The sequence below is a fragment of the Hylobates moloch genome, unplaced genomic scaffold (assembly GCF_009828535.3).
Source record: "Hylobates moloch isolate HMO894 unplaced genomic scaffold, HMol_V3 SCAFFOLD_6, whole genome shotgun sequence".
Classification (NCBI taxonomy): Eukaryota; Metazoa; Chordata; class Mammalia; order Primates; family Hylobatidae; genus Hylobates; species Hylobates moloch.
Window position 1 is genome coordinate 67,541,420 of NW_026652281.1, and position 22,534 is coordinate 67,563,953.

At 39.2% G+C, this 22,534-nt stretch overlaps 2 protein-coding genes across 7 annotated transcripts in view; both read right to left on the reverse strand.

Annotated features, from left to right (window-relative positions):
• The window catches only part of FAM151B (family with sequence similarity 151 member B), a 69,585-nt gene extending 62,565 nt beyond the window's left edge, over positions 1-7,020 (reverse strand). For both annotated transcript variants that reach the window (XM_032156943.2, XM_058440759.1), the window contains exon 1: positions 6,921-7,020. In XM_032156943.2, the coding sequence (XP_032012834.1) occupies positions 6,921-6,945 (25 nt within the window). In that variant the 5' untranslated portion in view covers positions 6,946-7,020. The remainder of the gene's footprint in view (positions 1-6,920) is intronic.
• Positions 7,021-13,877: 6,857 nt separating this feature from the next.
• Positions 13,878-22,534, reverse strand: part of ZFYVE16 (zinc finger FYVE-type containing 16) — a 75,029-nt gene continuing 66,372 nt past the window's right edge. For all 5 annotated transcript variants that reach the window (XM_032156948.2, XM_032156945.2, XM_032156946.2 and 2 more), the window contains 4 exons: positions 20,655-20,817; positions 19,716-19,821; positions 18,404-18,571; positions 13,878-16,012 (listed from right to left, as the gene is read on the reverse strand). In XM_032156948.2, the coding sequence (XP_032012839.1) occupies positions 15,854-16,012; positions 18,404-18,571; positions 19,716-19,821; positions 20,655-20,817 (596 nt within the window). In that variant the 3' untranslated portion in view covers positions 13,878-15,853. The remainder of the gene's footprint in view (positions 16,013-18,403; positions 18,572-19,715; positions 19,822-20,654; positions 20,818-22,534) is intronic.

Here is a 22,534-nt window from a genome sequence, read left to right on the forward strand (position 1 = left end):
CGCCCGGCCGATGTAGCATAATTCTTAAGGACCCTGTGATTTTCAGTATAGTAATGAGCACTGGCTTCCACTTGAAGTCACCAGCTGCATTAGCCCTAACAAGAAAGTCAGCCTGTCTTTTGAAGCTTTTAAGCCAAATATTGGCTTTTCCCCTCTAGCAATGAAAGTTCTAATGGCATCTTCTTACAATAGAAGGCTGTTTTATTTACACTGACAATCTATCGTTGGCCCTGCACAGTGGCTCATGCTTGTAGTCCCAGCACTTTGGGAGGCTGAGGTGGGAGGATCACTTGAGCCCAGGAGTTCAAGACCAGCTGAGGCAACATGACGAAATCTCACCTCTACAAAAAAATACAAAAATTAGTAGGCCGTGGTGGTGTGTGCCTATAGTTCCAGCTACTTGGGGGGCTGAGGTGGGAGGATCGATTGAACCCAGGAGGTCAAGGCTGCAATGAGCCATGATCATGCCACTGCACTCCAGCCTGTGTTACAGAGGGAGACCCTGTCTTAAGAAAGAAAGATGAAAGAAAGAAAGAATCTGCTGTTAGTGTAGCTATTTTCATCAATGATCTTAACTAGATCTTCTGGATCACTTGCTGTAGCTTCTCCATTAGCACCTGCTGCTTCACCTTGAAATTTTTTGTTGTAGAAACAGCCTTTTCCCTTAAACCTCATGAACCAACCTCTGCTAATTTCCAGCTTTTCTTCTGTAGCTTCTGCACTTCTCACAGTCTTCATAAGACTGATGAGAGTTAGGGCCTTACTCTGGATTAGGCTTTGGCTTAAGGGAACGTTGTGGCTGGTTTGATCTATCCAGACCACTCAAACTTTCTCCATATATCGGGGGAACCAGCCCCCAATATTTCAACGTAGGTTCTTTTCTATTTTCCCTAAGTGTCAGCCAGTCTGAGAAATAAAGAGAAGGAGTACAAAGAGAGAAATTTTACAGCTGGATCTCCAGGGGTGACATCACATATTGGTAGGACTGTGGTGATGACCCTGAGCCACAAAACCAGCAAGTTTTTATTAGGGATTTTAAAAGGGGAGGGGGTGTACAAACAGGGAGTAGGTCACAAGGATCACATGCTTCAAAGGGCAATTAAGATCACAAGGCAAGGCAAAATTAGAATTACTGATGAGGGTCTGTGTCCCACTGTGCACATATTGCTTTGATAAACATCTTAACAGGAAACAGGGTTCGAGAGCAGAGAACCGGTCTGACTAGAATTTATCAGGCTGGAATTTCCCAATCCTAGTGAGCCTGAGGGTACTGCAGGAGGCCAGGGTGTATTTCAATCCTTATCTCAACTGCATAAGACAGACACTCCCAGAGCAGCTGTCTATAGACCTCCGCCGAGGAATGCATTCCTTCCCCAGGGTTATTCCTTGCTGGGAAAAGAGTTCAGCGATATCTCTCCTACTCACACATCCATTTAAAGGCTTTCTGCAAGAAGAAAAATATGGCTCTATTCTGTCCGACCCCGCAGGCAGTCAGACCTAATGGTTATCTTCCCGTGTTCCCTGAAAATCACTGTTATTCTGTTCTTTTTAAAGGTACACTGATTTCATATTGTTCAAACACACGTTTTACTGTTTTGTACTGTTTTGTACAACAGTGGTCCTGAGGTGATGTACATTCTCAGCTTATGAAGATAACGTGATTAAGAGATTAAAGTAAAGCCAGGCATAAGACATTATAAAAGTATTATTAGGGAAGTGATAAATGTCCATGAAATCTTCACAATTTATGTTCAGAGATTACAGTAAAGACAGGCATAAGAAATTATAAAAGTATTAATTTTGGGAACTGATAAATGTCCATGAAATCTTCACAGTTTATGTTCTTCTGCCTTGGCTCCAGCCAGTCCCTTCGTTCAGGGTCCCTGAATTCCCACAACATCCATATCAGCAATAGGGCTGTTTTGCTTTCTTATAATTTGTGTGTTCCGTGGAGTGGCACTTTTAATTTTCTTCAAGAGCTTTTCCTTTGTATTGACAACTTAGCTGTTTGGCACAAGAGGCCTCTCTCAGCTTTCGAAATGCTTTTCTCACTAAGCTTAATCATTTCTAGCTTTTGATTTTGTTTTTGTTTTTTTTAGAGACAAGTCTCACTCTGTTGCCCAGGCTGGTGTGTAGTGGTGCAATCATAGCTCACTATAATCTGAAACTCATGGGCTCAAGTGATCCTCCTGCCTGGGCATCCCAAGCAGCTAGGACTACAGGTGCATACCACCACAGCCAGCTAATTTTTAAAATTTTTTGTAGAGACAAGGTCTTGGTACGTTGCCCAGGCTGGTCTTAAACTGCTGGCTTCATGTGATCTTCCCACTTCAGCCTCCCAAAGTTCTGGGATTACAGGCATAAGGCACTGTGTCCAGCCCTCTGGCTTTCAATTTTAAGTGAGAAAACAGGTGACTCTTCCTTTCACATGAACACTTAGAGCCCATTCTACAGTTATTAAATGGCCTAATTTCAATATTGTTGTATCTCAGGAAATAGCAAGACCCTAGGAGAGGGAGAGAGACAGGAGTATGGCCGGCTGGTGAAGCAGTCTGAACACACACCATATTTATTTATTTATTTATTTTTTATCCTCGCCAAGCTGGCCAGCACGCACTGCCCAAGCTGGCAAGGCTCACACACCACATTTACAGATTAAGTTTGACTTTGTAGTGCCCCAAAACAATTATTATAGTAGTATTTGAAGATCACTGATCACAGATCACCATAATAAATATAATAATTTTAAAATTTGAAATATTACAAGAATTCCCAGAATGTGACAGACACAAAGTGAACACATGCTATTGAAAAATACGGCACCAACAGACTTGCTCAATACAAGGTTGCTACAAACCTTCAATTTGTAAAAAAAAAAAAAAAGAAAAGAAAAAAAGGATCATCTGCAAATCACAATAAAGTGAAGTACAATAAAACAAGGGATGCTTGTACAATGGCATGTATCCACCACTACAATATCATACGGAATCACAGTGTTGCTGCTCCAAACCTCTGTGCTCCCTCTATTTATCCCAACCTCCTTCCCCGTGCAACCTGTGGCTGTTCTCCAGCTACCATAGCAGAGTTGATTAGTTGGAACATAAATTTATGCCTTGCAAAGCCCAACATTTAATATCTGGTTCTTTACAGAAAAAGTTTGCTGACCACCAAGATATGGAAAGAACCTAAGCGCCATCAGCGGGTAAATGGATAAAGAAAATGTGGTATAGATACACAATGGAGTACTATTCAGCCTTAAAAAAGAAAATTCTGTCATCTTCGACAAATGAAGAAACCTGGAGGACAGTATGCTAAGTGAAATAAGCCAGGTACGGAAAGAAAAATACTGCATAGTCTCACATGTGGAATATCAAAAAGCAGAGCTCTAGGAGTAGAAAGTAGAATAGTGGTTACCAGAGGCTAGGGATGCAGCCAGGGCAATTGGATGGGAGGGGGACATGTCAGTCAAAGGGTACAAAGTTCCAGTTAGGAGGAATAAGTTCCCGAGATCTATTGCACAGCATGGTGACTATAGTTAGTAACTCCAGGCATGCTGGCTCACAACTGTAACTCCAACACTTTGGGAGGCTGAGGCGGAAGGACTGCTTAAGCTCAGGAGTTCGAGACCAGCCTGGGCAATGAAGCAAGACCTTGTCTCTACTACTAAAACTAACAATAATAATAACCCAGGCATGGTGGTGTGTAACTGTAGTCCCCACTACTCAGGAGGCTGAGGCAGGAGGATCACTTGAGCCCAGGAGGTCAAGGCTGCAGTGAGCCATGATTGCACCACTGCACTCCAACCTGGGTGACAGAGCGAGACCCTGTCTCAATAATAATAATAGTGTATTATATATTTTGAAATTCTTAAATTTTAGATTTTAAATGTTCTCATTACAAAGAAATGATAAGTATGTGAGGTGATGGATATATTAATTAGCCTGACTTAATCATTCTACCATGTATACAAGTATCATAACATCACATTGTACCTCCCAAATATGCAATTATTATTTGTCAATTAAAAATAAAATTAAAAAATAAAGTTTGCTATTTGCTGACCCCTGGACTAGATAATCATTAAGTTTCCTTCCAGTTTCCAAAAGTGACTACCAGAATTGACTTACCATTAAAGACAATGTACCATATGTCCACACAAAAACTTGTACACAAATGTTCACAGTAGCATTATTCACTATACCCAAAAGATGGAAACAACTCAAATGTCCATCAACCAATGAGTGGATAAACAAAATGTGGTGTTTCATGCAATTCCTTTTTTGGCCATAAAAAGGGATGAAGTATTGAAACATGCTACCAGATGGATGAATCTTAAAAACACTATGATAAGTGGAAGAAGCCAGACATAAGAGGGTATATACTCGATGATTCCATTTATATGAAACGTCCAGAATAGGCAAATTCATAGAGATAGAAAGTAGAAGAATAGCGGTTGTGGGTGTTAAAGGGTGGGGGATGGGAAAGTATTTCTTTTTGTAAGGTGAAGATGTTTTAAAATTAATCGTGATAATTGTTGCACAAGTCTGTGAATAAGCTAAAATTAAATAAGCTAAAACCACTGAATTATACTCTTTAAATGAGTAAATTGTATATTAATAGTATGCAAATTATACATCAGTAAGGATTTTTTTTAATTTATTAATTTTTTTTAAGGCTCTGACTGTTGCCCAGGCTGGCATGTTCTTGGCTCACTGCAGCCTCTCCGGCTCAAGTGATTCTCCTACCTCAGTCTCCTCCTGAGTGGCTGGGTCCACAGGTATGTGCCACCACCATACCCAGCTAATTTATTTGTATTTTTTGTAGAGATAAGGCCTCCCTGTGTTGCCCAGGCTGATCCAAACTCCAGGGCTCAAGCGATCCTCCTGCCTTTCAAAGTGTTCAGATTACAGGCGTAAACCACCAACGCCCGGCCACGATGGAACTTTTCACTATACATCCTATTGTGCCTTTTGAACTTTTTTATGTTGAGAGTGTGTGTGTGTGTGTGTGTGTGTGTGTGTGTGTGTATGTGTTTAAGTAAGGGGAAAAAATGACATATAACGGAAGAATCTGGTTAAGAATTAGTTTTATCAATAACTCGGTAATGAGAAGAAATTTTTGTTTGTTTTTGTTTTGAGACAGAGTCCCTCTCTGTCGCCCAGGCTGGAGTGCAGCGGCAGGATCTCGGCTCACTGCAAGCTCCGCCTCCCAGGTTCACGCCATTCTGCTGCCTCGGCCTCCGGAGTAGCTGAGACTACAGGCGCCGCCACCACGCCCGGCTAATTATTTTGTATTTTTAGTAGAGACGAGGTTTCACTGTGTTAGCCAGGCTGGTCTTGATCTCCTGACCTCGTGATCCGCCCACCTCGGCCTCCCAAAGTGCTGGGATTACAGGCGTGAGTCACCGCACCCGGCCCGAAAATTCGTTTTTTAAAAAATGGCATTTGTCAGGAATTGGACATTTTCCACTTGTGCACACATTTTATTCCAAGATTTTGTAAACCTTGCATCGATTCAGAAGAGAATCTGAATTTATACAGCCTGTGAGTGAGAATGGTGTAAGTCTTGAGTGTGAGCTTTGTCCCAGATTTGTTTAGATTCTTAGGAAAACTAGGCATTAAAAGGATTTATACTGAGAAGTAAAGAGCCCAAGGGTTAAAAAAGGAAAACTCTGGTCTGAAGAAAATGTTCTATGGAGGATTAGCACAGGTCTCAAAAAAGAGAGAGAGAAAAAAGTTCACATCCTTTGATCCAGTAATTTCAGTTATAAGAATCATGTCCAGGATAAAAACAAACCAAAAACATAACTGAGGAAGAACAATGCAAAAATGTTCATTACAGAATAAATTCTAACAAAACAAAATAAAACAAAACAGGAAACGACTGATTAACGTTCAACATTAGGAGACTGGTGAATTACAATATAATTGTATACAATATAATTGTATAAAACAATTCAGTCATTCAAAATTATGTTTATAAAACCCTTGGTGACATGGGATAGTATAAGATGCAGGATTTTAAAAATTATGTTTACCATGACCTTAACTCTATTTTTAAGAGTCAGGGTTGTTAGAAAATACCAGAAAGTTAGTAGTGGTGCCTGTGGGTATCAGCATTTGGAGGATTTTTTTTTCCTACTTCCCTATACTAATATACTTTATAAATGTTCTATAATGGCATTTATCAGGACCTGGACATTTTTCGCTTACACACACATTTTATTCCAAGATTCTGTAAACCGTGCATCGATTCAGAAGAGAACCTGTATTTATACAGCCTGCTAGTCAGAATGGTGAAAGCGTGTATTATTTTTACAATCAGGGAAAAAATCTAAACTGAAGAAATAACGCGTCACTGAGGTTTTCTCATGCCACTACTTAAGTTTACAGAAAAGATACTGTAACCTTCAAGAGCGGAACTGTTGTCCTGCAAGTTGAAGCACCTGATTCCAAGAGGAAACAAGTGAGCTGCACTCTGCCAGCTTTCCAGGCCGCGCGCTCAGCAGCGGGACTAGGCCGGGCCCGGCCCTCAGTCCGCATTCGCAAGCCTTCCCCAGCTTTCAAAGAGGAACCGACTGACCCAGACCGCCCCCATGCAGTCGGCTGAAATTAAGGATTAGGGAAACGTCACATTCCTTTCTTTCCAACCAAGACCTCAAAAGACACTGACCCTGCCATTCTCGACCTCCCCTAACGCCTGTCCCTTAGCGCCCACCCGGAAAACCAAGGTCCTCGCCAGGAGATCGCGGGCGCGCCCCGAGTGCGGAGCGAACTCCAAGCCCAGCCGCCCGATTCTGCGCGGCGCGCTCCCAGGTTCCTAGCGAGGAAGACCGCGGGAGTCCGCAAAGGGAGGGTGCCACCGGCGGAGCCTCTCAAAGCGCACCATCTCCAGACAGAGGCCGCGCGCTCGGCGCTTACCTGGGCCTCCAGCGGATGCTGCCATGGTGACGACGCCCGCCGTCCGCGCAGGCGCCCAGCGGCTGGCGCCCCTGCTAACCGGGCACTGGTGGCAGGGAAATTCGACTCCACAAACCACAGGCCTCGGCGGGGGAAGAGCCAGGCGGGCGCCAGCGAAGCGGAACCAAATGGAGCCGCGGCACGCAGGCGCAAAGGCTAGCGTTCGAGGTTCGCTTACGCGCCGCTCCGCCGTGCAGGTGTCGGCGAAGCGCTCATCGAAAGGTTTCGGAAGCCGGTGGTAGCTCTGAAGATAACGCTGCGTTAGGGAATACTGCGGCGGAGGATGGAACTCCAATTGAAAGCAGTTGCTGGAGTGGAGCACGAATTTCAAAAGTTGGATATATTTTCTTTTAAATGTTAGTAATATCCTAAAAGGGTGTGGAATCATTGCTGATAAAAATTAGTGTTTCTGGCCGGGCACGGTGGCTCACGCCTGTACTCCCAGCACTTCAGGAGGCCGAGGTGGGCGGATCACTTGAGGTCAGGAATTCGAGACCATCCTGGCCAACATGATTAAAACCCATCCTTACTGAAAATTTGAAAAATTATCCGGGCGTGGTGGCGCGCGCCTGTAATCCTAGCTACTCGGGAGGCTGAGGCACAAGAATGGCTTGAACCAGAGAGGTGGAGGTTACAGAGAGCCGAGATTGCATCACTGCGCTCCAGTCTGTGCGATAGAGCTAACTGACTCAAAATTCCTCTTCACTGTCCTTATTTTTAGATCTGCATATTGAAGTGTGAGGCATGAAAGGATATTCTGATATTTGCTTTAAAATGCTCCAGCAAAGAAATCAAGGGATGGATGAAGCAAAAGAGGCAAGTCTTGATAGTGCTGACTCGGAGGATTGTTGTAGGCTGGGTATATGGATTTTCTGAGTTTTTGGAAATTTTATGGTAAAAATAAGTCTAATTACCTTTTTGGCACAAAACAAGGGTTTTGTAAGTTAAGGGTACATGCTGCACTGGGGAAAGAATATAACAATTAGACTGTGAAACACAGGCCCCAATTTGAGTCTGGGGCTGCTTTTAGTGACATCTAAACAGGAATAAAGGCAGGCATGGTGGCTCATACATGTAATCCCAGCACTTTGGGAGGCTGAGGCAGGAGGAGGCCAGGACTTTGAGACCAGCCTGGGCAACATAGTGAGACCCATCCCTACAAAAAAAATAAAAAACAAGCCAGGTGTGTCGGCATGTGCCTGTAGTATCAGCTAATCAGGAGGCTAAGGTGGGAGGATTGCTTGAGCCCAGGAGGTCAAGGCTGCAGTGAGCCATGATCACACCACTGCACTCCACCTGGGCCACAGAGACTCTGTCTCAAAATCAAAACAAAGCACTGCATGAATACAGCTTACCTCATTTTGAGAGTCCTAATAGCTAGAAAGTTTTCCCTTAAATTCCAATTTAGTTTCTAGCTGTGTGACTTTGGACAGATTACTCTCTCTCTGAACTTGGTATCTAGTCTATGAAATGCAATAATAAATCACAGGGGAACTGGGTGCAGTGGCACGCACTTATAGGCTCAGCTACCCAGGAGGCTGAGGCACGAGGATGGGTTAAGAGCATAAATTCAAGGCTGTAGTGTGCCATGACTGTGCCTGTGAATAATCACTGCACTCTAGGCCTGGGCAATACAATGAGACCCACTCTCATAAATAAATAAATAAATTTAAAAGTGAGTTACAGGGTAACATTCCTTGTTCTGAAGTTTGTTTTGTCTGATAGCAAAATAACCACTCCAGCTTTGTCCCCTTTTCTTCTTTTTAGTGTTTGCACGGAATATCTTTTTCCATCCTTGTACTTTTTAACCTGCATGTACCATTGTATCATAAGTGGCTTGTATAGATAGCATATAAGTTAGGTTTAAAAAAAATCCATCTGGCCAGGCACGGTGGCTCATGCCTGTAATTCCAGTCCTTTGGGAGGCCAAGACAGGCAGATCAATTGAGGACATGAGTTCAAGACCATCCTGGGCAAAATGGTGAAACCCCATCTCTAATAAAAACAAAGAAAAAATTAGCCAGGCTTGGACATGCCTGTAATCCCAGCTACTCAGGAGGCTGAGGAAGGAGAATCACTTGAACCTGGGAGGTGGAGGTTGCAGTGAGCCAGGATTGTGCCACTGCACTCCAGCCTGGGTGACAGAATAAATGAGACTCAATTAAAAAAAAAAAATCCAATCTATGTGTTTTAATTGCCATATTTAGACCATTTACATTTAATGTAATTGTTATTTATTTTTATTTTTAGAGACAGGGTCTTGCTTAGTGGCCCAGGCTGGAGTACAGCAGTATGATCACAGCTCACTGCCGCCTCAAACTACTGGGCTCAAATGATCCTCCCACCTTAGCCTCCTGAGTAGCCAGGACTATAGGCATGTATGCACTACCATGGTTGGCTAATTCTTTTATTTTAAATTTTATGTAGATACAGGGCCTCACTACATTGCCCAGTCTGATCTTGAACTCCTGGCCTCAAGTGATCTTCCTGCTTCAGCCTCCTAAAGTGTTGGGATTATGGGCATTAGCCACCACACCTGGCCTACTGTAATTTTTGATACAGCTGGATTTAGATCTACCATTTTATCATTAATTTTTCTTGTTGGTCCCTTATTTCTTTTACACTTGTTTTCCTTGCTGGCTTTATTTTGAATTATTTTTCCAAATTCCACTTTATATGTCGGCTCTTTAAATGTACCTCCTTGCATAGTTTTTTAAAATGGTTGCTCTAGAGATGATCATTACATACCAAACTTTTTGTAACCTACTTATAATGTTTTACCACTTTAAGTGAAATTTAGAAACCTTACCATATAGGTTCTTTCACTGTCCCCTTGGTTAGGATGCTGTTTTCATCTGTATTACCTCTATATGCATTGAAAATCCCATCAGATGATGTTATAATTTTTTTATTTCAGCAGTTACATGTATTTTAACAAACATATAAGTCTATTTGGTTTATCCAGAGATTTGCCATTTTGGTTGCTCTTCCTTCTTTGCAGTCATTTTCCTTCCCCATGAACTTCCTTTAGCATTTCTGTTAAAGGAGGACTACTAGAAATGAATTATTTTAGCTTTCCTTCTTCTGACAATGTCTTTATTTCGGCCAGGTGTGGTGGCTCATGCCTCTAATCCCAGCACTTTGGGAGGCTGAAGCAGGCAGATCACCTGAGGTCAGGAGTTCGAGACCATCCTGACCTACATGGTGAAACTCGTCTCTACTACAAATACAAAAAAATTAGCCCGGTGTGGTACCATGCACCTGTAATCCCAGCTACTCCTCAGGAGGCTCAGACAGGAGAACTGCTTGAACCGGGAGGCAGAGGTTGCAGTGAGCTGAGATCGCACCACTGCACTCAAGCCTGGGCAACAGAGTGAGACTCCCTCTCATTAAAAAAAAAAAAAAAAAAAAAAGTAAAGAAAAAAGAAAAAAAAAGAAAATGTCTTTATTTCATTTTCTTTCCTAAAGAATATATTTGCTGGATAAAGGATTCTGTGTTGACAGTTTTGTTGTTTTTTTAAAGCACTTTATAAATGTTGCTCCATGGTTTCTGATGAGAAATCTGCCATCACTGAAATCTTTGGTTCTCCTATATACAAAGTGTTGTTTTCTTCCAGTTGCTTTCAAAGTATTTTCTTTACACTTGGTTTCATCACTTTGATTATGATGTGCCTGGGTGTGGTTTTCCTTTTTGGGATTTGCTGTGCCGGTAGACCAGCTTTAAATAGAATGCTATGTAAATGTATGTGAATATTTGTTTTTTGCCAAATGTTTGGAAGTTTTCAGCTATTATTTCTTCAGATATTTTTTTCTTCCAATTGTTCTTTTTGGACTCCTAAGACATGAATATTAGACAGTTTCATATTGTCCCACAGATCCCCAAAGGTCTTCTCATTTTTCACTTTTTTCTCTGTCATTCAGACTAGATAATTTTTGCTCATATATCTTCAAATTTACTGACTCTTCCCTCAGTCATCTTCATTCTGTTGTTGCAACCTTCCAGTAAATTTTGTTATTGTATTTTCAGTTCTACAATTTCCACTTGTTTCTTTTTATAGCTTCTATGCTGAGACTTTTAACTTTACATTTATTTCAACAGTGTTTACCTTTATATATTTCCTTTGGAGAAATGTCTTCTTTACTTTGTGTAGCATGATTAAAATAACTAGTTTAATGGCCACGTGTGCTGGCTCATGCCTGTAATCCCAGCACTTTGGGAGGCCCAGGCAGGCAGATCACTTGAGGTCAGGAGTTTGAGACCAGCCTGGCCAACATGGTGAAACTCTTGTCTCTATTAAAAATACAAAAAATTATCTGGGCATGGTGGTACACACCTGTAGTCACAGCTACTCAGGAGGCTGAGGCAGGAGAATCACTTGCACCCTGGGGGTGGAGGTTGCAGTGAGCCAAGACTGTACCACTGCACTCCAGCCTGGGTGATACTGTCTCAAAAATAAATAAATAAAATAACTACTTTTAAGTCTTTTTCTGATAATTCTGACATTTGGGTAACCTTAGAGTTGGCTCTTGTTCATTGTCTTTTCCCTAGAGAGTTGCTTAGGTTTCACTAGTTCTTTGTCAAATAATTTTGGATTGTTTCTGGGATATATTTGGAATATTATGATATTCTCTCTTCATGTTTTTGTTTTGTTTTGTTTTAGCAGCCCATCAATCCAGTTAAGTTTCAGAGCACACATCCTGGCCACTTTTTTTGGTGGCTATGGTTCCCATGTTAGTTTTCACTGCCTTTGTTAAGCTGTTCTTTGCCCCAATTGTGCACCATCTAGTGGCCAATCTGAAACTTGGACAGTGGCCTACACTGTAATTCAGCATTCAGAACCTTTGCTCAGCTGCTTCTGGTTAGTTTCACACGTACACAGCTTGGGAGATGATCCCAGGATTTTATTGACAGATTTAAGGGTTCCTTTTCTTCAGTTCCCTCCTATGTGTGATCTTACCTATACTCTGGTTTCTAGAACCCCATTCTTGGTTTTTGGCTAGAAAGTCAGAGCTTTAGCCTCCCCATTGCCAGTATTCTGCCCTGCAATGTCTGCCACTAGTGCACCAGGGGGAAGAGAAGAGTGATACCTCTTTACTGCTGCGGGATTGATGTAGAGCAAGGAAAGTCCAGAAGGTTCCAAGTCATTACCCATGGTTCTACTGGTGGGGCGGTGGGTCTTACTGCATCTTTCCTGAGGATCTCTTAGAATACTGCAATTAAATTAAAAAGGCTTTTGTCCCATAGCCTCCAACCTCCTTTCTGGTCCTCTGACTAGAAAGAGCAAATTGTTCCTTGGACTCTTTTTCTCTCTGTCAGCTAGCATTTCCAGTTTTCCTGTTAAATGTCTTTTTTCTTTTTCCCTTTTTTTGAGACAAGGTTTTGCTCTGTTGCACGATCACAGCTCACTGGAGCATTAACCTCCTGGGCTCAAGTGATCCTCCCACCTCAGCCCCCATGAAGCTGGGACCACAAGTATGAGCCACCACACCTGGCAAATTTTTTTTAATTTTGTAGAGACAGTGTCTCCCTGTGTTGCTCACCCTGGTCTCAACCTGACCTCAAGTGATTCTCCTGCCTTGGCCTCCCAAAGTGCTGGATTACAGGTGTGAGCCACTGCACCTGGCCTTGTTATGTGTCTATGTGTGGATTTTCTAGTTTATTCTGTTTGGGATTTGTCTGGCTTCTAGAATGTGTGGGGTCATGTCTTTCATCAGTTTTTAAAATTCTGCATTCTATCTAAGTATTTGCTCTGTCCTATTCTTGCCTCTCCTCTCACAGCTAATGAAGCACGTTAGAATTTTTCACTGTATTCTCTACAGGTCTTCTGTTTTTTTTCCAGCTGTTTCTCCCATGGTGCACTGTGAATAGTTTCTCCTGAGTTATCTTCCAGTTTATAAACTACCCCTGATTGGCTGCATTCTATTACATCTATTTACTGAGTTGTAAAGTGCAGTTTTTATGTACGTTCTTGCAATGTTTATATTCAGTTCTTTTCCAGATTAGCTCTACAACTTTTTATCATATAGTTTCCCATTTCCTGCAAGTACATTCACACACCTGACTTTATTTCCTTAAACAAAGAAAACAAATCTAATACCTACATCTGTGAGTTTGTTTTCATTGCTTCAAGTAATTCTTGCCTCTGGAAGCTAGTTTCCTTATATGGCTACTTGTTTTTTACTCTGTGTTACTAGACATATTTGAAAAGTAATTTGAGGCCTACAATGAAATTACTTTTCCATGTAAAGTATTTACATTTTATTTTCTCAGTCACCTGGAGGCATTACTAGTGTGGGAACACCTTAAAGGAAGTTCAATGCTTAAGATTCTTTAGATCACTGGGGCAATTCTAAACTTGCGTGTTCTTTTACATTGGTTCTTCCACCTCTGATTATCATCCTAAAGGTGAAACTATGTGGGGGTCTCAGCCTATTGTGTGGAGGGTCTGTTAGGTTCATCACCTTATATGGACCCTGAACTTTAATTTCTGTCCCCCTCACTCATAAGGTTGTCAGAGTAAGGGTCCATGCTCACTTCTCTTATTCTCTTTACTTTTGGACTTGGCATTCCTTATTGTCTGAGAAATCTCTTTGATGTTTTAAGATTATTCTTGTATTTTAATCAGGAATTGTTTTCAACAGGAACATGATGTAAATATCCTAGTATGCAATTTTCAGAAACAAGTAGTTTCCCACAATTGAACCTTTGTTTCTACAGGGCCAAATCCTCTTTCTCTTGGCATGCTCTGCACTTAAGCGCGTGCTACTTGTGGCATGGAATCCATAAATGCTGATAAAGAACTATGCCTAATTCTGTCAGAACAATTAATCATTTTTAGAAATTTCTGCTCAGAAACATGGTAAAGTGCTCTGCATGTAGCAAGTATACAAACACACAAAGTTTGTTGAATAGCTGCATAAAACAAACGGGCTAGATTTTACTTCATATTTCAAAATTCAGAGAAAGAGAGTAGTATTAAAAGACATAAGCCAAAAATAGATCATTGCAGACTGAGTACAAAGAACCATTCTATTTCTTCACTCTTAAAAAATTAAAATTTCAAATTAAGTACCAATGACCAAATAAGTAACAAACACATTCAGAAACATACTATATATCTACAAAGAATACTTCAAAATGTGCCTCCAAACTTCAGGCACATAATTCCAATTTTTATTGAATGTAGAGATTTTATGAAAACAAATCCAAAGCTATCCCATCATGGAACAGCCCTCTACCATTTGGTTATTTTAAGACTGTGCAATTACTTACACGGCAGAATACACACACTATATTAAGAAAACATAAATTGGGTTTGATATGCAATTGTTTTCACCTTACACCATTTCAATAAATTTCACAAATTATAACAGGTTGCCATTTTATTGAGTATCTGCAACACTTTACATTGTTCAGGAAGTAGCTACTTCCAGAAGCCTGATATTCTCCTCCAAATTGTCTTTGGCTAGTACTACAGATGTGATTCAGTCCAAACTATATGCCCAAACTGATTAAAATTCTCGGTCTCTCCTAGCTTGAGACCTCAGATCCTGAGTTATAACTTTGACTTGATCTTCAAGTTGAGATGCTTCATAAATATTTTTCTTAAAACAGGGCTATTTAACATAATTTCTTTTTCTTGAAATATATGAGTGTTTTTGATACAAAAACATATATTATACATGAGAATGTTTAAAGCATCAAAATAATGATTAAACTTTTTACATAACTTAAATGACATGACTACAATATGCCCCCCACTTTTTTGCTGTTTGAAGTAAGGAGGAAAGCTCTGTAACAATTTCAAATACATAGGATTTAACTTATGTTAATATCCTGTTATAAAAAATAACTACCATATAAAGAATTTAAAATATGCAAAAGTAATTAGTTCATTTAAATTTATACTTATACATTGGTGTCAATGAAAATATGCCAAGTTGCCAAGAAATTTCTAAGGATTAAAGTGGAAGTAAAAAAACCTGTTTCAGGCTTCATTTATTGCTACATAATGACTACTTCAAAGGTCACCTGGCCTGTCGTCAGTCACTCTTAGAAGTGGTAAATACAGTGGTATACTTTGGAAGGAAAGGAGGAAAAAAATAATGCATTATGATACAAAAATATTACCTATATATAAATTATTAAAGATTTATAAAACACATTCAGAATATGTTCTTGCTATAAAAACAATGTACTTAAATATAGAAGCAAAAAGTCCTGAAGCACCCGCAATTATTTTAATATCCATTTAATCAGGAAAAACTATATATATGGATATATAATACATACACATGTAATAATTTGAGAAGAAAAAAGGCAAAATTCTGATTTTAATCCAAAAAGAGTTTATCTAATTATGGAGGTAGGTCTCCACTCCAATTATACAAATAAGTTATCAGTTTTATTCAAAGAATTATAAGTCTAAGACCTCGAAACTGGTTTTTGTGCCACTGAAATACAATTTGACAGACTTTAGAAACCAGTATTCTAACTGGCATATACATAAAGCAGATATTTCCTTCATAAGGTTACATCTGAAAAGAGCCTTCATTAAAATCATTATTGGCATAAAGAGGTATACCTAAGTGCAGATACTTTGGCTTAGCATTTAAATAACACAGTAAATGCTACAAATTTCTTAAAAGAAATCCTTGTCTTTTTAGTACTTAAATTAAGTGTAAAGCTTCAGAAAGTATGGATCTCTTAAATTTTTAGATATTTAAATATTGTGCTAATGATTTGAAAAGATCATTCCTGCCTAAAGAGCAAAGCTTATGTGTTTCAAAAATCAGACATATTTATACTTTTAGTGTTTGTGGCATTTCAGCTTTAGTGCTGGAGTTAGTTTTAACAAATTAGGTTGCAATATGTAATATGGCACATTCTTTCACTAAAAAAGATGCTCTATAATGAAAAACACTAATTCTATTTCTAATGGTAAACTAGAGTTGGAGGTCCCACCATGGATCACAGGTATCAGAGCACTATCAAGATCATTTAGATAATGCTGAGGCAGAAGTTGGCCTTCAGATCCTGCCTGAAATTCAACCTGGAAAAAAAAAAAAAAAAACATCTTGATAAGAAAATGAGCAATCTTGTTCAGCTCAGACTGTGAATATAAAATAAGTGAAATATTTTAAAATATCAGTTCAAGCATGTTAAATAAAATATGATATATTTATTAAAAAATTCTACATTCTCCTGTATCTTTTATGTGTCTACTACATAAATTATGATTGTTCCTCCCCATATATCATAAAGATAAAATTGCCACTATGTCATACTTTACGTTTCCTCTAAATGAACACATAAACAAATTAGAGGGATGAGGCTTTGAATAACTGCCAACATTACTTAAATTAAAAACCCCATGGTATTAAAAAAATCTACTTAAAATATTTCAAATTTGTTATTGCAATAATATTTAATATTAGACTCTAACATTGGTGCAAATTACATTTTAATACATTTGGCTAAAAAAAAATTTACAGTGCTTACTCAAGTAACAAATAGTGGGTGCTTCCTTGAAAAGAGGGCTTTTAATAGTGAGATAAAAACAAAACCCCTTTTCCAGTAAGAACTATGAGTCAAATATATCCTGGCTGGAGAAAAGCAAACCTTCAGCATATGAAGGTTTAGCTTAACCATTCTAATGAAGTCTCTGATTTGAAAATCTATATTGGATGTTGGAAAGAGTTACTTGGATGTCAGAAAGAGAACTTTCAGTTCAAAGAAAAACAAATTGTTTTTATATGCAAGATGATCATCACTCCTTGTTAAGAGAAATATAAATTAAAATAATACTGGGGCCAGGAGTGGTGGCTCAGGCCTATAATCTCAATACTTTGGGAGGCCAAGGCAGGAGAATTGCTTGAGCCCAGGAGTTCAAGACCAGCCTGGGAAACATAGTGAAACCCCATCTATTTAAAAAGTAATACTAATATTAATAATAATGTATTATTTTTCACCTATCAAATTGTCCAAGTTCAAAAGTTTGATCATATACTTCTTTGATAAGGATGTGGGGGAGGCCAGGTGCAGTGGCTCACACCTATAATCCCAGCACTTTGGGAGGCCACAGATCACGTGAGGTAAAGAGTTCAAGACCGGTCCAGCCAACATGGTGAAACCCCGTGTCTGCTAAAAATACAAATATTAGCAAGGTGTGGTGGCACATGCCTGTAGTCCCAGCTACTCGGGAGGCTGAGGAAGGAGAATTGCTTGAACCCAGGGGGCAGAGGCTGCAGTGAGCCAAAATCGTGCCATTGCACTCCAGCCTGGGTGGCAGAGTGAGACTCTGTCTCAAAAAAAGGATGTGGGGGAAAGAGCTCTCATAAATTGCTGGAAGAAATAAATATAAATTGACATAACCTCTATTTGGGATAATACGGTAATATCTATTGAGTATACACTCAGGCCTGGCAATTCTACTCAGAATTTTTCTTATAGATATACTTAATGCTTATGTAAAAGCAAAATATTGTGGACAACCTGAATGTCTATCAACATATATCAAATATGCACGAATAACTAGTTAAATTATGGTACATTTATATAATCAACTACTATGCCGCTGTTAAAAAAGAATGTCTGCTAGTATTAATATCTTTAAGATATATTAAAGACGCAAGGTAAAAAATGTGTAAAAGAGGGGAGATGAAAAAGGAGGACACACACTTATTTGCTTGTAGATACATAAAATCACAAAGAATACATAAGAAATGAGTAACACTGATTGCTTGGCCGGAGAGGGAGGATAAACAAAAGTATGGAGGTGAACTGATGGGTTGGATGTCAACAGTAGGAATGATATTTCCAAGGCTGTTGCCTTATACAACACTACTGGGAACCATTTACATTGTAGTCTGGAGTTATTATCTCCAGCGTCCACCAGTTACACAGAATACATTGTGAATGCTGCTCTCTGCAAATATTCAGTGAGGTGGTCCTGTTATATATACACTTTTAGACTTTTAAGATTTTAAATCATGTACATATAGAATCTAGTCAGAATAAGTAAATTTAAAAACCTACCTATAAGGCAGAGTAGTCATGGAGAAGGGTTCAGCAAACTATGGCCTGCAGGCCAAACTTGGCCCCACTGGGTAAACAAAATTTCACTGGAACATAGCCACACTTATTTGTTTACATACTGTGAATGGCTGCTTTCCCAATATAATAGTAGTGTTGAGTAGTTGTGAAAGAAACCATACCGCCTACAGTGTCCAAAATAGTTACTGTCTGTCTTTTTACAAAAACAGTTTGCTGACCCCTGTTGTGGAGACTAATACAGATAATATATGTGAAGTGTGTAGCACACATTTGATGCTCAACAAATTTTCGTTGCCTTTCATCCCAAAATAAAAGGTTGAAGAAAAACTTGATTATTTTAATATGCAATACATTCATTTCAAAAATACATCACAAAAACATGCCTCACCATATCAGTGTCAATGGAAACTCTGAGTCCAATTTTATTCATCCCATTACTCTTTAGAGTTTTCAGGTGAGGGCACAGCGCAGCACTACAAGCCATGGCTATTTCTTTTGCAAACTGATAACAAGTTGATAAAATAGATAAATCCTGGTCCTTTAGAAAGTAGAACACCTGAAATGTATTTAATTAGGAAACAAGTCATGATTAAAAGTAACTTTAAAATGCAACAATTGCTGCTTTCAAGTTTAATTAAATTCCAATGTAAAGTACCATGAAAAGCATGGTACTTTTCATAGCTAATGCTGTGAGAATTCTGTATCGATAGCTTGATCTGTACTATAAGTAGAAACATAAAACCAAAAGTTATGGTAAATATGGAAATGTCTCAGCAATTTTTGCCTAAAGTTAATCTGTAGCAAGGAAAGCCTTGTTAAATCAGTATGAGTCTATCCTGTAAAGAACATCTATATGAAGTTAAGATAAAACAAATGATGTTCCATTGTGTCTACATTCTCTATAGGTTCTATTTTGTACATGTAATAAAATCACAAAGAATGCATAAGAAATAAGTATAGGGGCCGGGCGCGGTGGCTCACGCTTGTAATCCCAGCACTTTGGGAGGCCGAGGCGGGCGGATCACGAGGTCAGGAGATCGAGACCACGGTGAAACCCCGTCTCTACCAAAAATACAAAAAATTAGCCGGGCGTGGTGGCGGGTGCCTGTGGTCCCAGCTACTCGGAGAGGCTGAGGCAGGAGAATGGTGTGAACCCAGGAGGCGGAGGTTGCAGTGAGCCGAGATCGCGCCACTGCACTCCAGCCTGGGCGACAGAGCAAGACTCCGTCTCAAAAAAAAAAAAAAAAAAAAAAAAAAAAGAAATAAGTATAAGGGGGAATAAGGAGATAGACTAAGGACTTGGGAGTCTATAGTTTCATGTCTTCTAAATTAAAAAAACTAAAACATGAAAAAATAACTTTCATATGTGAATGCTGATTATAAATTAATGACAAAATATCTTATTTTTCATAAAATCTGAGGAAAATGACAATATGGTCAAGTAACATATTACAGGTACAAAGATGGCAATGCTGCCAACACAGCTGGCAGGTAGTACTACCATTTGATAGCCTGAACTAACCCTATAGAAATCCAATTCTGGTGTATAAAAGTCTGGGGTGGAAATGTGTATGTCTCAAAGTGTAGCATAAAAAGTATAATAAGCTATGCATAAATATTTAGAGGTTGAGTATGCACAATCTCCAAAGAACAAAAATCATATTGAAACAGCATGTAAAGGGACCTTCTTTCTTAGTTACCTCGGTACACTTTACAATCTTCTCATCGGTTTCAAAATCTGCTTCCAGTTTTATTTTTTCACTTGGAAATCCTTGTAATGATATTCCATCCACTGAACTGATAACACTATGAAATAAAACATAATACAATAGAATTATTAGCACCAATGTGTTTTTTGAAATGAATTATTAGATTTGAACAAATGGAATGAGGGAAAAAATATAAAAGAAGATATGTCAATTACATACAAAATAACTAAATCTGTAGTTCACATTCATTTACCAAGATTTCTTGATTGTGTAGTAATCTTTTTTGTTCATCAATAAATTGTATCTCCTTTTTCATATGCCCAATTCAGACCTGAAGTTTAAAATACCTTAGATCGTCTAATAGAAAAGCTGCCTCATGAATTCAAAAACTCTATTTTGGAATCCTTCAGCCCTCTTTTTCCTTCTTTGCTCCAGACCCCTTAGCCAATCTCAAAAAAAGAAAGAAAATGGGTAACTGAAGAGAGGAAGGAGTGGCAGTAATAATCTGTAAGGCCTCTAATGTAAATATTATTAAATCCAGTTGTTTGTATTTATAGTGAATCAAAATAATACAGTATATATCATCCAAAGGGGGTCTTTTACTTATGTGACAAAAATAGGTACCATCTGAAAGAAAAAGTGTCTTGCCTTTCTCAGCCCTGGCATCAAGCCCACACTGCTACACAACAGATGTTTCATCATCAAGCCCTCTCAAATGCACCATCCTGGCCCAAAAACCACACCACCACTTATGAGGCTAGTTAGGTACATGTTTGAAAAACAGATTGCATTCACTAATTTGAGTAAAGGCATTTAAATTGATGGTATAAGTATATATTGGTTCATAAAATATTTAATTTTATTAATAGGATGTTTTAATTCTGTACTTTCCTTCAAATCAATTATATTTTAGAATAAAAAAATTCCTACCCTTTGTTTCCTTTTTCTTCAGCATCTACCCAGCAGATATCCACGTATTCTCTCAGGTCTACTGCATCAACTTTCCCACATGTAATTTTAAAGTCTTTCTGTTCTTGTAAAGCTAGCCGCAAGCCATTCATGGTCTCTGGAGTTATTTGTACCATTAAGCCATCTAGAAATGAGACTAAGTTTCACATTTCTTTTGCCAAATACCAATGTGTATATCTAAGCCATAAAATTTGCTATCAAAATATGTTCTGTGTAAGATACAAGTTTTAAATCATTTGCTAATCATCTTACTGGTTGTTTGCCACTAGGAAATAAGACAAGTATTTTGCAAAGTTAAGAATTTTTTTTTAAGGTTAAAACAAAGATGAGAATTTCTGCTTCTGGCTATGATGAAATAACTGGTACCAGATAGCCCTGTCATGACAACCAACCCTAAGACTAGACAAAATATGTGAGATAACTGTTTTTAGGTTCTGGACAATAGGCAGTGCAATACTGAGATCCCTAGAGGGAAACTGAAGAGGTTAAGCCCACGGTTATCTCCAGACAGAGAACTCAGGTAAGCTTAGTGGGTCACCATGAGGAAATTATTCCCAGGCAGAGAGCCCTTACTCTCTGCCCTGAGCTCTCTGCCTGGGGATAATTTCTTCAAGGTGACCCACTAAGTCTACAATAGCCCTATGGGCTGAGAACTCAAGAGAAAAAGAGTTTGGTGAAGCCTAAAATCTGCAGTCAGGACACTTAAGAGGGGGGCACTAGAAAACTGCATGGAAGACTTTGAAGTCTTTGGACTAGAACTGGGGACACAATAACAGAGTGAGACTAGATGAGGCTTAAACATAGCATAGTGTTACAGCCTGGGGAACAGAACAGAGATAATAGAAGTCAAATAATGTTAGGGAATTTGGTCAAATGGACCAACCAAAAAGTGAAGAGACTTTATTAACACCTCATTAGCAAGCATTGTAGAAAAGCCAAAACGAAGCCCTTACAAAATCTATAGGCAAAATAGATTTGAAGACTGAGTACTGTCAAATTAGTGGGGACCGGTAAACACCTTAGGATTTCTACAAATCCATCTTAAGAAAGTGAAAAATCAAGTCTACAGAATGTCAAGGTGATCAACCATGAAACTGCCTACTAAAACATAAACCTTCTTCAGCAAAATGTACTTCGAATCTAAAGTTTCTAAAGCATATAACTATTGCAGGATCTGGCCAGCGGCCCGCTATGCAACGGGGCTCTCCCTTTGTTCCCAGGCAGATCAGCAGGTTGAGAAATAACAGACACACAGAAGATAGTGAAAGCTGGGTCCAGGGGGGTCATCGCCTTCTGGTCCCGTAGTGCCAACAATGCACTGGATATACCAGCATTTATTACTAAGTTTAGTGAGGGCAGGGGTAGCTTAGTGAAGGATTTAGGGTCATTTGATTATGAGGTGAGATGGTCACATGGGGATGAAGTAATTCTTTAACATAACATCTGTATGCAGAAGTACAGTACATAGAGATAAGAATTTACAATATAGTGTGTGCATCGGTAATTTCTAACAGAGCCTTAAAACAGAAACACAGTCTTTCCATAACTTATGATTAGCAAGATATTAATCAGCAGTAACAGTTGCAGCAAAAGCTGGTTATAAACAATCCACGGAAACAGGACATGAAGCTAGACAACCGGTTAGACCAGAAATTCTCAGAAGGGAGTATGCCTTAACCCTAAAGAGGCCTAGAAGAGCCATAGCAAGATGAGGGCGTTTATAGCCCTATCTTATCCATATGGACAGACACCCCCTATGCGTCCGTTTATAGGCTCTCCACAAGGGTCGCATTCCATTCCCAGAGCTATGAACATCTGCTTTTCTGGGATAGGAATATTGC